This window comes from Brachycentrus maculatus, unplaced genomic scaffold (assembly GCF_059751285.1).
Source record: "Brachycentrus maculatus isolate JH-2025_06_01 unplaced genomic scaffold, ASM5975128v1 h1tg000156l, whole genome shotgun sequence".
Lineage (NCBI taxonomy): Eukaryota > Metazoa > Arthropoda > Insecta > Trichoptera > Brachycentridae > Brachycentrus > Brachycentrus maculatus.
Genome location: NW_028280909.1, coordinates 345,001 through 357,847, shown reverse-complemented (window position 1 = coordinate 357,847; position 12,847 = coordinate 345,001). Strand labels below are relative to the sequence as shown.

The following is a 12,847-nucleotide window of genomic DNA, read 5'->3' as shown; positions in this document are numbered from 1 at the left end:
CACTTAGGAGCTATATTTGCTTTTTTTGACATCTCGATATAGACGAAGAAGACTTTTCTTATAAGACCCATTTCACTGAGACACCTGTAACATTTTAGATATTTCAATTAAACATTAATTAGATTCGAAATGGCTGTTGAGGCATTCCGTCGATTCGTATCTCGCGAAGGGGCCAATTCATCTTAAAACCTGACTTGCATTTTGGAAGATGCAGCTTCCTTGGGTTGTTGAACCTTCGACGGTGTTCCCCCGCGATACGGAGGTCCATTGTCAGCCGCAAGTGATCAGCGAAGCAAATTCAATTCATCAGCTCAATGTGAGGGCAACTCATTCAGAGGATTACAGGGTGAAAATTCGATATTCGCACACCATTCGTTCCGGGAGCACGGTTGAAACGAGTTGTACAAAAAAAACAGAAATTCAATATTTGGTATACAACTTTATAAAACAAAATCAGAATTTTGTTTTTAACAACGTTTATTTTTGTTACTTTTCTGCAACCAGTTTCAGTACATGACCATCCCTGGAGATGACAAGGTTCTTGTTAAAACCGGTTGAAGAAAAGTACCAAAAGTGAAATTGGTTAAAAATAAAGTTTTTGTTTTAATGTACATATGAAGTTTTATAAAATGCATAACTTTATGCTTTTCAAAATCACATATTTATTTTTTTTAAACTTTTTTTAAAATACAAAAACAGTATATCAAATATTCAATTACGTTAAATTTTACCTGGGTTTAAAGAAAAGCAAATTGTGGGCTATCGAACATCCCGTCCTAAGTTATACGTATTTGAGGTTGGACGAATATCGAGATGAACGAATATCGGGTTTCTGCCGTAAAGCAATTTGGAGAGGTATTTTGTCGATTTTTAAATTATGTTTTTTCTTTCTTGGCAGGCTCGTAACTGAGTCGCATAAAAAATGGATTTGTTTTTACCCTTCGCTCGATTAACAACGCGATTCAATAATCCATTTTTTTCGTTCTTGTATACGATGTACAATAAATGAGATACAAATTTGATATTCTCAATAATATCAATATTTAAAGCATTTACATTGTAGTTTGTATTTTTTACATAAATATTTTTTACAAAAATGTTAGTGATGTTAGTATATAACCACTCACCGAGATTTTTTCGTCTACCGGTTTCGAAACGTACCCGTCTCTTCGTCAGGACAATTACTACAACAGCATACACGTCACTTCCATAGCACTATTCGCATACATCCCAAATATACGAAATCTACCTGTTCCAAAGTTTCCCCATTTACTACTTAATGGGGAAAATAGTAAATGCAAAAGAAGTAAATGTAAAAAGTTTTAAAAAGTAGTTAAAAGTAAAGTAACAGTTTTAAAAAAAAGTAGTAAAAAATAAAATAAAAGCTTAAAAAAAATCATGTAAAAGTTGATCAAAATAGTAAAAAGTAAAGTAAAAGTTTTAAAAAAAGTAGTAAAAAGTAAAGTAAAAGTTTAAAAAAAGTAGTAAAAAGTTAAATAAAAGCTTAAAAAAAGTAATGTAAAAGTTTTTAAAAAATAGTAAAAAGTAAAGTTAAAGTTAAAAAAAGTTAAAATTAAAATGTAAAAGTAGTAAAAAGCAGTAAATGGGAAAATGTAAAAACATCCAGATTGATATTTATATCTTTTTTCAATTATTATGTAAAAAAATATTTATATTTTTTAATTCAATTAATATTGTACAACAGTAATATGTTTGTTGGATGATTTCAGAAAAGGAATACAGATGGCTCACGCTGGAAATTGTTCTGAACTGCTGAGACCTGATGAATGTCCTACAAGTTGCGATGACGGCGAAGACTCTAAGCCAGTATGTGGATCAGATGGCAACGTTTACAGGTAAATATGGCTTTTATCACGTTTCATATTCTTCTTCATTCATGTTCGGTCCTTAGGTTACACATGACCGTCCACGACGGTCCATGCGAGTGTTTTTGCCTAGAATTTTCACTCATGAATTACATGAAATTATAGTAAATTCAAACATAAAGAGGAAATCCACTCACAAGTAGGCAAAGGCTATGAAACTTACAAAGTTGAAGCCTGAATAGGGACATGATAAACGGTGTTGCATAAGCCGTAGCTAGATTTCAGAGTCACTTGGACGTTAGGTAATTTACGAAAAATCCACGATGGTCCTTATGGACGGTCACGATCATTGACCACGTTACACTTTTGATTTTAAATATTTTTTACAGTTTAGCTAGCTGTAGCTTTGTCTCAACTTGAGATAAAACAACTTTGGTTTTTATACGAAAGAAGATGAAAAATCTGAGCATCAAAAACGTCCCAAGAGAACAACATAAAAAATCGGTTATTAATAATCAGACACTGGATTATTCACCCATAGGATGATATCGTGGTCATGCAGGAGAAAGTGACCAAGTGCATTGTTTTACAAAAACGTGATCATTGCCTATTTGAAATCTCACTAGCTTAATATTGCCCTGAAAAAATCCCAAAGGATTTTAAACTTGGAAGTATAATATATTGACTTGTGAAAAATCACTAACTGCATTAATGTTTATTTTCTTGTCTGGCCCTCCTGAACATTTTACGTTTCGGTAGTTGGTCACTTTCTCCTGTACGACTACGATATATCAATACTTTAGGGGTCTGAGTGTGATTTTGATTAATTTTTCATTGTTTACCAACAGGTCAGAGTGTGAGATGCGTCGTTCCACGTGCGGACAGCGTGTCGTGGTGGCAGGCCCATCTCACTGCAAGGGAACGTCGCGCTGCGGAGCCCCCTGTGGACCCGAGGGTCCTGTAGTCTGCGGATCCGACATCACCTTCTACAGAAACGAGTGCGAGATGAAGAGGCAGAACTGCGGGTAAACAATCTTCAAAAGATCATTTTGTTTGGGAATTTATCAGTACATCAAGTCATTTCAATTTCAATTTATTTATTTTCAATTAGCATATACATTACAAACTAAAAAATGTTAAGCGTTTACATTAAATAAATACAAAAAAAACTTACTCATAAAATAAAAGTCACCCAGCCTGCTATGGAGAGATCCATGCTCGGAGTGTCGCTAAAAGATAGAATCCGAAACGAGGAAACACGCAGAAGAACTCAAGTAGTGGATGCTACTCAACGAATAGGCACACTCAAGTGGCAATGGGCAGGACATATCTGTCGAAGAGACGACGGTCGATGGGGAAGAATAGTATTGGAATGGCGCCCAAGAACTGGCAAACGAAGCATCGTTCGACCCCCTAAAAGATGGACTGACGATATAAGAAGAATAGCGGGAGTGACCTGGATGCGGATGGCGGAGGATCGAAGAGGATGGAGACTCATGTGGGAGCCCTACGTTCAAGAGTGGACGGACACAGGCTGATGATGATGATGATGATGATGATGATGAAATACAAAAATCTAAAATATGCAAGAACTATTGCTAAAGGTGTAGAAGAATCCAACTTCGGAAAACTCCTTCAGACACATGTAACAGATCAATATCCAATGAGAAATTGTTCAACATAGCGGTAGCTCTTCCTACAGGCATAACCATCGGCAGGTTGGTCTGGTGAATAGTAATGTGAAACAATCTATGCCGACGCTCTCTTAGTTAACTATCGGGAACAGACCAATGCTCCGGATAGTTTCAGGATTATCGATCATACCGCGCAACAATCGAATACAACAAAATAGGCCACAAAGCCAAAGCCATTCACCAAAGAGATGGATTTACAGCTGAGAATGGATATCGCAGGAGGCTAATCCCTCTTAAAAACAGGCCACAAGGCCTACACCAAGAAGATGTAAAAATATTGTTTATTTCCAGGAAGCACGTGTTCGTGGTGCCTTTGTCGAGATGCTTAGCGAGATTCCAGTTCAACGGCTGCGCCAAGATCTGCCCTGCCGAGTATGACCCTGTCTGCGGAACGGACGACAAGACATACTCTAATAGGTGCTTCTTGGAGATGGAGAACTGCCGCTCAAGGTAAATACCAACTAACTGTCATGTACCAAGGTGGTAAAAGAAGATCAGTAATAACTCGCTAGTACTTTAACATTGGTTTATTATAAGTAAGTATTACTAGGTATTTCTAAGTGAGTGACTAGTTTCTAGGAGAAACAAATCTAGAATACAGAGAATTAAAAAAAGGTAGGCAGTAGAGGTATGTCGTAAGGTATACTGGCACTACTTTATAGGTTAGGGTAGGTACTAGTTGCGTTTTTGTATGTCACACAAGTAAGTTAGGATAGTCACTTCTTTTCTGCTTATATCGTAGTCGTACAGGAGAAAGTAACCAACTTACAAAAGGTAAAATGTTCAGGAGGGCCATTTAAGTCACTTTTGCTTGGCAAGAAAGTAAACATCTATGTAGTTAGTCATTTTTAACAAGTCAATATATTATACTACCAAGTTTAAAATCCTTGGAGATTTTTCCAGGGTAATATAAGCTAGTAAGATATCAAATAGTCAATGATCACGTTTTTGTAAGAAAAGCACTTGGTCACTTTTTATCCTGTATGACTACGATATGGAAGAAACGCCTCAGTTTGTGGGTATCTACATAGTTGTGGCTATTTTGTTGTCACCAATGTGTCATCAACATACTCTCTTTCCTTACACTAACTATCAAGCCTCTTCAGCTTTCAATGACAGCAGCTGGAGTTGCAGGAACCTGGGTGAGGACCTTTCCGGCATCGGATCTGTGTTAGTTCACAAGGAACTCTCACGAGATCACGTTGTATTATTATACATGATAAAACTAGGGAAGGACATTGGTACCATAAACCAAGCTAGGACACAAAATGCTGAACCCTCTTCTAGTGGAACTGAAGGCCTGTTGACGACAGTCAGCAGTCCGGCTTCTCCTGAGGAGTGCAACGTGGTTTCCTCCCAGCAATGAGCAAATGCTGACCAGTTCGTTATTGGCCCGCACTAGATTATCTTTCATGTTGATTATTTTGAAAAATTAAACACTTGAATAAACCATTTAATGGCTTTAATTGTATAAACGACTAGTTTCGAAAACTTACAGATGTTTTCATCTCCTGGTTAAAAGTAAAACTAATTTAATTTTTTTAAATAATCAACATGTCATTCCACAAAGTTAGTGCTGAATCAATAAATAATATATCTTTGCTGTTCATACTTTTGGTTTTATATTTGTTAACAAGAATGTATTTTGTAAAAAAAATATCTAACCATCCCTGAATCTACCATATTTTTCTCGGTTTTGTTCTGCACTTATGTTGATTGTTTTTTTTTTCAGAAAACTGGTCCATTTCAAGAATCTAGGAAGCTGTGACCAGCCACTTGCCGAAGAACCCAAGAACTATCTCTACTAGCTCATCAGCTCGCCTCATCATCATGCATCAATGCATCATCATGGCATCATCATGACATCATCATGACATCATCATGGCATCATCATGACATCATTATGACATCATCATGACATAATTAAAATACCCACCTTCGCTGTGCACAAGTGAAAAGTTAAAGATGGATACGATAATCATATATAATTTTTGCTAACGCCAGATATTTCAACAGATATTTATTATGTTCTTGCCACAAATTTTGCTAGACAGTCGTCTTTAAAACATGACCTTGTTACGTAAGTTTGTACTAAAAGAAATAGATTTGGTAGGGGTCTCCCACATTTCAAAAACTCGAAGTATATATATATATATATATATATATATATATATATATATATATATATATATATATATATATATATATATATATATATATATATATATATATATATATATATATATATATATAGGTTCGTTTCTTATATATGTGATTCACTAAAGTTTTCAATTAAAATACAATAATACTAATTTTATTCGGTAAGTCAATTATTTATTATTGGAATTTTTTAATATTTATTTTCTTTTTACTAGTTACTATAAGAAATGTGCCGTGATTCATAATATTGTAATTAAATTGTTATTTTAAATACTTATAGATAATTTATTCACCAACGGTATTTATAGAAATTACCCAGTAGCTATAGTGACTGACAAAATTAACCTGAGATCCGTAAAAAAATTAATGGACCACTTATCGTGATGGCCAAATGGACCATCCTCAAAAATTGACAAACTGAGACATGAAGTACTTTGAAAATGGATCCAAACGCCTACAAATACATATATCGTTCGCTCCTTTCAAGAACGTCATAAATCAAAAATCGTCAATTTTCAGTTGTGCATGTTTTCAGAATGCCCTGAAAATGTACTATATCCCAGCAAAAAGGCATATTTTTAACTTAATATTTACCCGCTACCCGGGCATAAAAGTATTGTTTTTGCATTTTGGAGAAAAGGTATTGTTTAATTATTTTTTTAAATAAACTAAATATTTTCAAATGGAGAAAAAACCGTCAGGTTTTACTTAAAAAGATCTATTGCACAGTAAAAAGTTCAGTAAGTGGCTTGGTATTTATTTTTAATACATTGTATTAAATACTTAAACTTTAAAAACGTTCTCCTGAAAAATCAAGTTTTTTGATTTATGACGTTCTTGAAAGGAGTGAGCGATATACCAACAGATTTATAAAATTAATTTACTGAAAATGTTTTTTTTCTTTTATTTATCAATTTTTAAAATAAACCACTATTAAGCTCATAAAGTGACCACCCATATATCCAATTTGAGAGGAAAATTGACCATGTTAAAAAATGGACCGACTATGATATGGATCCAAACACTTACAAAAAAATACACCGAAGATTGATAATGTAAATCGTAAAAGAAAATCTGTTTTTTTTTCTATAGATTAATTTATAAAACAAACAGTAGTTTTTTTTCCTGTTATGTAAAAGTAAGTATTTAAAGTAAAAAAAAATTAGCTGATAAAATTTGGATGTAAAAATGGACCATTCATGGACTTACTACACCATAAACGGTTTATATAAAATGGATCGAAACACCTTTAAAAAATACATCCACAAAATTGATATTACGTGTGAATCAACGACAAAAGCTTTTTTTCTGTTAATCAATTTATAAAATGAACTACTTTTTAATAGATAAAATGGACCACACATTAAAACAATTGAATGTTAATGAACCATCTGAAAATAAATAAATTTTTACATAAATATTTTTACTGAATAATATAAATTATTTTTTACATTTATTTAAAAAAATAATACAGGTTAGGAAAACAACACACAAAATCAATAATACCCGTTGGTGAAGTAATGTTTAAATATATTATATATAGTACTTAACGATTCAATAGATAGTCCGCTTTAAAAAGGAAACATAATACATGTTTTCAGTTCATTACATCTGTAGAAAAATGCTTTTGACTGTGTGAAAAGTAAATATTTCTTCAAATATATTATCTTAGTTATAATTGTGTAAATATTAATTCTGTTATATTACCTACTTATAAAATAAAAATATAAATGTATTATTTATGTGTTTTTATTTCTTCGTTCCCAAATTTTGTTTAAAAAACGTAAAATTTAGTACAAGCACTGCCATCTTTGGGAATTTTCTGAAATCTACATTTGAGATCAGAACCATGATTTTGAAAAATGAGAATATTTGGAAAATAGATAAGACGCACACCAAAGCTTCGAAAAATATATTCATATTTTTTTACTGTGTATTCAATTACACATTCCAGGAAATTATGAAAAATTTAATTGAAATTTAATTAAAAAATTAAATTTTAAATGGAAACATAATATTAAAAGTTCTTTAACCTAACTAACTAACTAACCATCAAGCCGCTTCCCCACAGGGGTAGGCAGAGAGAATAGAGCGCCACACCACTCTGTCCTTGCAAACATTCTTCGCCTCTTCCACGTTCATGTATCTCCTCATACATACCCGCCGATTGTTACGACTCCTAACCTGACCACTTTCAAGTATTTGGCATACCTGATCGTGCCATGTTTTTCTCGGTCTTCCTCTGCTTCTTTTCCCGCTAACATTCGCCTCATAAATTTGTTTTACCGTTCTTTCCTCACTCATTCGTTCTACATGTCCAAACCATCTCAACACACCTTTCTTAATTTTATCGATAATGCTTATCTCAGCTTTGCATTCCTTCCTTATTTCACTATTCGTACATCTATCATACACCGTTATGTCGCACATTCTTCTGAGAGATCGCATTTCGACTGCATTCAGTCTACTTTCATCCTTCTTTTGCCAACTCCATGCTACACTTCCATACATTAGAATGCCTTTAACCTAAGTAAGTTATATAGATGTCCACAACATTTTTTGGTGTGTCCAAATCCTTGATCACAAATCTGGATTTCTCTTTTTAGGAGTTTTTACTCCATTCTCTCTCTGCTATACAAAATCATTCTCAAACCAACAATAGGTGGCTCCAGAGAGCTCAAACATAAAGCGTCATGAGATTTATGATATATTTATGAGTTCCAAAAAAAAGTGGTTGTTTAACTTAACTAAAATGGTGAATGTTACAGGTGTGTAAAGGAGTGATCACTCAACCAGCCTATGACAGGTCATAAGCCATGTGCAGTGATGTAAAGTGAACCTCACTATTAGAATAAGTTGATTTCAGGACTGTAGACTGTTTGAATGGCGAACTCTACCAATGCTAGTAAAATTAAGAACTAATAATAAATAAATAAAAATAAGAAACAGCTCCTACCCCCTCTTAAACCTTCAACATCCCAAGGACCCAACTATGAGATTTAGAATAAACTTCACATGCGGTGTTTGAAAATGATGCGGAATGCATCGAAACACGTGTCAAAGTAGATTTGAAGAAACAGTGATATTAACTTAATAAAAATATTATAATAAAACCCTTACCCCCACCCCAATGGTGCATAGGGCACTGCGTCATATAAACGCAGTGTTATCTTGATCACACTGACACACTTGACACATGAAGGAAAGGTGATCAGCCCTCCGCTTCCGGTACCAGTCCAGGGTAATATTGAATAAATATTACAGTGAAAAAATCGCTTATATTTATTTTACCCCCCTTGGGAATCGACCCGGGACCTCCAGAACGGTAGCTGAGAGTGCTGACCACTACGGAGGCGGACAAAAATAAGATGATAAAATAAAATAAAAAGATATGAACTTAGTAAAACAAAATTAAAAATAAAATAAATAAGTAAAAAAGAGCATTAGATGTTGCATCTCAAGTTCTGACACCTATAATGTTAAATTATGCCTTTGGACGGATATATCGCTCACTCCTTTCAAGAACGTCATATATCAAAAATCGTCAATTTTCAGTTGTGCATGTTTTCGGAATGCCCAGAAAATGTACTATATCCCAGCAAAAGCGGCATATTTTTAACTTAATATTTACCCGCTATAGGGGTGTCGTTTTTGCATTTTGAAGAAAAGGTGTCGTTTAATTATTTTTTTAAATACACTAAATATTTTTCAAATGGAGAAAAAACCTTCAGGTTTTACCTAAAAAGATCTGTTGCACTGTAAAAAGTTCAATAAGTTGCTTCATATTAATTTTTTATACATCGTATTACATTTTCAAACTTTAAAAACGTTCTCCTGAAAAATCAAGCTTTGGATTTATGACGTTTTTGAAAGGAGTGAGCGATTTGGAGTATGATAATCCGTAGAGAGTACGTCTATAGACATCTATGGTGCTAGTATGGGGTTAAAAGCATATAATTTAGTACCAAAACGTCGCATGCAGCCGTATCGCAGGCATAAAACTTGCGTGGACGAACCGATTCACGTCATTATGGAAAATATTGTCCCGATTCTCAGTCCGATTGTCCCGTATTAAATGTAGGTTATACGACGAGGTATTGTTTAGGTTATACCGTATTATACAGGCCAACATATTATAAACCGTATTATATAGTTCCGCCTCCGTAGTGTAATGGTCAGTATGCTCGGCTACCTTCTGGAGGTCCCGGGTTCGATTCCCAGGGGGGTTTAATAAATATAAGTGATTTTTTCACTCTAATATTTATTCAATATTACACTGGACTGGTACCTGAAGTGTAGGGCTGATCACATTTCCTTCATGTGTAATCGATCGAGATAACACTGCGTTTATAAGATGCGGTGCCCTTTGCACCATTGGGTATGTGGATAAGGGTTAGAAGAGGAAGTATAATTAAACATATAACATTTTAAAAATATAAACATATATTCTTTTTTTTTCAATAAACTCAGTTATACTTATTTTTATTATTTTTTTTAACTAGCAAAGCACCCAAAATTGAGTGATACATGCCACCTTTCATTACATAATAATTATACATATTAATTTTTTTTATGGTTTTACAAAAAATATTCCGTATATTTAACATAACCCAGCTTTACTTTTGGCATTCGAATAATATTAAATTATTCTAGCGATGTGAGGATACGGTTTACCAAAATGTCTCGTGACATCTATGTAACAACTCTGTCAAACGATCGCTTTGTACCAGTTACGGATAGTTTTATGAGACACAGTTTCCATACAATACAATAACAGACACAACAAAATAAAATAAATTAAGCTTAAAGCTACACGCCAAGGTACAACATACGGAATAAACTTACAAATTAGTTGCAAAATAGGTTACATAACTAAGCCAAGGTGGTGATCAGTCCTGCGTCGCAGATTCTTGGATCAATTCGCTCACTCCTTTCAAGAACGTCATAAATCAAAATACTTGATTTTTCAGGAGAACGTTTTTAAAGTTTAAAAATATAATACAATGTTTTAAAAATAAATATCAACCCACTTATTGAACTTTTTACTGTGCAACAGATCTTTTTAGGTAAAACCTGAAGGTTTTTTCTCCATTTGAAAAATATTTAGTAAATTTTAAAAAAATATAAAAAATACCTTTTCTTCGAAATGCATAAACACTTTCTGCCCTGTAGCGGGTAAATATTAAGTTAAAAATATGCATCTTTTACTGGGATATAGTACATTTTTTGGGATATAGTACATTTTTTTTCCGAAAACATGCACAACTTAAAATTGACGATTTTTTATTTATGACGTTCTTGAAAGGAGTGAGCGAATTGTCAAAACAACATTTTGAGTGTGTTCACATGAATGCTTGTTCACAAAATCTGGATTATCTCCAATTACATTGAGTCATTTTCAAATTTTTTTTTGACAATCTGGATAATCTCGAATTACAGGAGTCATTTTCTTTTTTTTTGCCAATTATTTATATATAGAGCTTACAAGAATTTGAGTAGTGTGGTTGTCAATAATGGGTAGAATTGGTGGATGTTACACGTGTGTAAAGTGATCACTTAAACCAGCCTACGGTCGTCAACCCCGTAAATGCTAAGACTTCCATATTCTTCTTCATCTTTGATAAGATGTCACAAAAAATATCAATTGTTAAAAATTAAACACTTGTATGAGATCACTAATTGATTTTTACACCATTTTCAGCGTGTTCAGATACTAGTTTATAATACTGGATTATCTCCAATCAGATTATTATTTTTATTTTTTTAAACATAATAAAAAAAAAATAACTCCTAATTCGGAATAATCCAGATTTGTGAACAAGAATTTGGACACGCTCAAAGTGTTGTAAATAAATTAACTTCTCAAATAAAAATTAAAGCTTAAATAAAAATAGGAAATGATGTTTTATTTTTATTTTTAAGTTATTAATATTTGTTTTCTGGTAGTCGAGTATTTTGTATTTTATATTAACACTATTATTCTATTTCTACTTCGTATAATATCTATTGTATTCTTGCCAGTGCTCTTTAAAGTAACGTAAATTATATTGTATGGTATACCCACACACAGGTCATGCCTTTGCGGGATCTTTTTTGTATTTGTATTTTATTTTATGTTGTTTAATGCAAAAGAGTTAAAAATAAAAAAATAAAATTATGAACTCTTTCTCAAGCATGTGAATATAATCCAGGATTCGGACCTCACATACAAATGAAAGAGTTTTTGCTTAGTTAAAAGCTTCTGATATCGCCCACTCCTTTCAAGAACGTCATAAATCAAAATACTTGATTTTTCAGGAGAACGTTTTTAAAGTTTAAAAATATAATACAATGTATTAAAAATAAATATCAAGCCACTTATTAAACTTTTTACTGTGCAACAGATCTTTTTAGGTAAAACCTGAAGGTTTTTTCTCCATTTGAAAAATATTCAGTATATTTCAAAAAATAGTTAAACAATACCTTTTCTTCAAAATACAAAAACAGCACTTTCTGCCCTGTAGCGGGTAAATATTAAGTTTAAAATATGCCGCTTTTGATGGGATATAGTACATTTTCTAGGCATTCCGAAAGTATGCACAACTTAAAATTGTCGATTTTTGATTTATGACGTTCTTGAAAGGAGTGAGCGATATCTCATCGCAGAAAACTCCAGTGAAGTTCTAGTTGATTCAAACAGCTAGTTTCCAAATTGATCAATATAATTATAAGTTCCAAGAATTTGTGTAGTGTGGTTGTCAATCATGGGTAGAATTGTAAATAAAGTGATCACCTAACCAAGCCTGTGTCGGTCGTAAGTCATATTTGTTGAGATGTCAAATAATAATTTAAAAAATTACTATTGATGCATTAGTTCATTCATCAAAAAGTCAAAACTTGCAAATTATGGACTGGTTGGTTCATAACATGGTCCAATGTTGTAAATAATCTAATTTTAGTTTCGCAAGCAGTATATCAAAATATGATTATTATTACAACGCAAACAAGGAAAACCGTAAATTTCTTGGCCTATATAATTAATAGTTCATATTCTAAAACCAACATTAGCTAATCTCCCTTCCTCAATGTACTGTACGCCTACGAGAGTTATTTCAACCCCATAAAGTACTAAAAAAACCTACCTATAAAAAGCCATGCGTGCAAGGGTAAGCCTAACGAGCTAAGCCA

General features: G+C 33.1%; 1 protein-coding gene across 1 annotated transcript in view; it reads left to right on the top strand.

The window, feature by feature from the left end:
• The window catches only part of LOC148308613 (agrin), a 90,190-nt gene extending 82,772 nt beyond the window's left edge, over nt 1-7,418 (top strand). The window contains exons 9-12 of the mRNA XM_088261459.1: nt 1,731-1,856; nt 2,675-2,851; nt 3,812-3,970; nt 5,253-7,418. Coding sequence (XP_088117585.1) covers nt 1,731-1,856; nt 2,675-2,851; nt 3,812-3,970; nt 5,253-5,328 — 538 coding nt within the window. The 3' untranslated portion in view covers nt 5,329-7,418. The remainder of the gene's footprint in view (nt 1-1,730; nt 1,857-2,674; nt 2,852-3,811; nt 3,971-5,252) is intronic.
• The last annotated feature ends 5,429 nt before the right edge of the window (nt 7,419-12,847 follow it).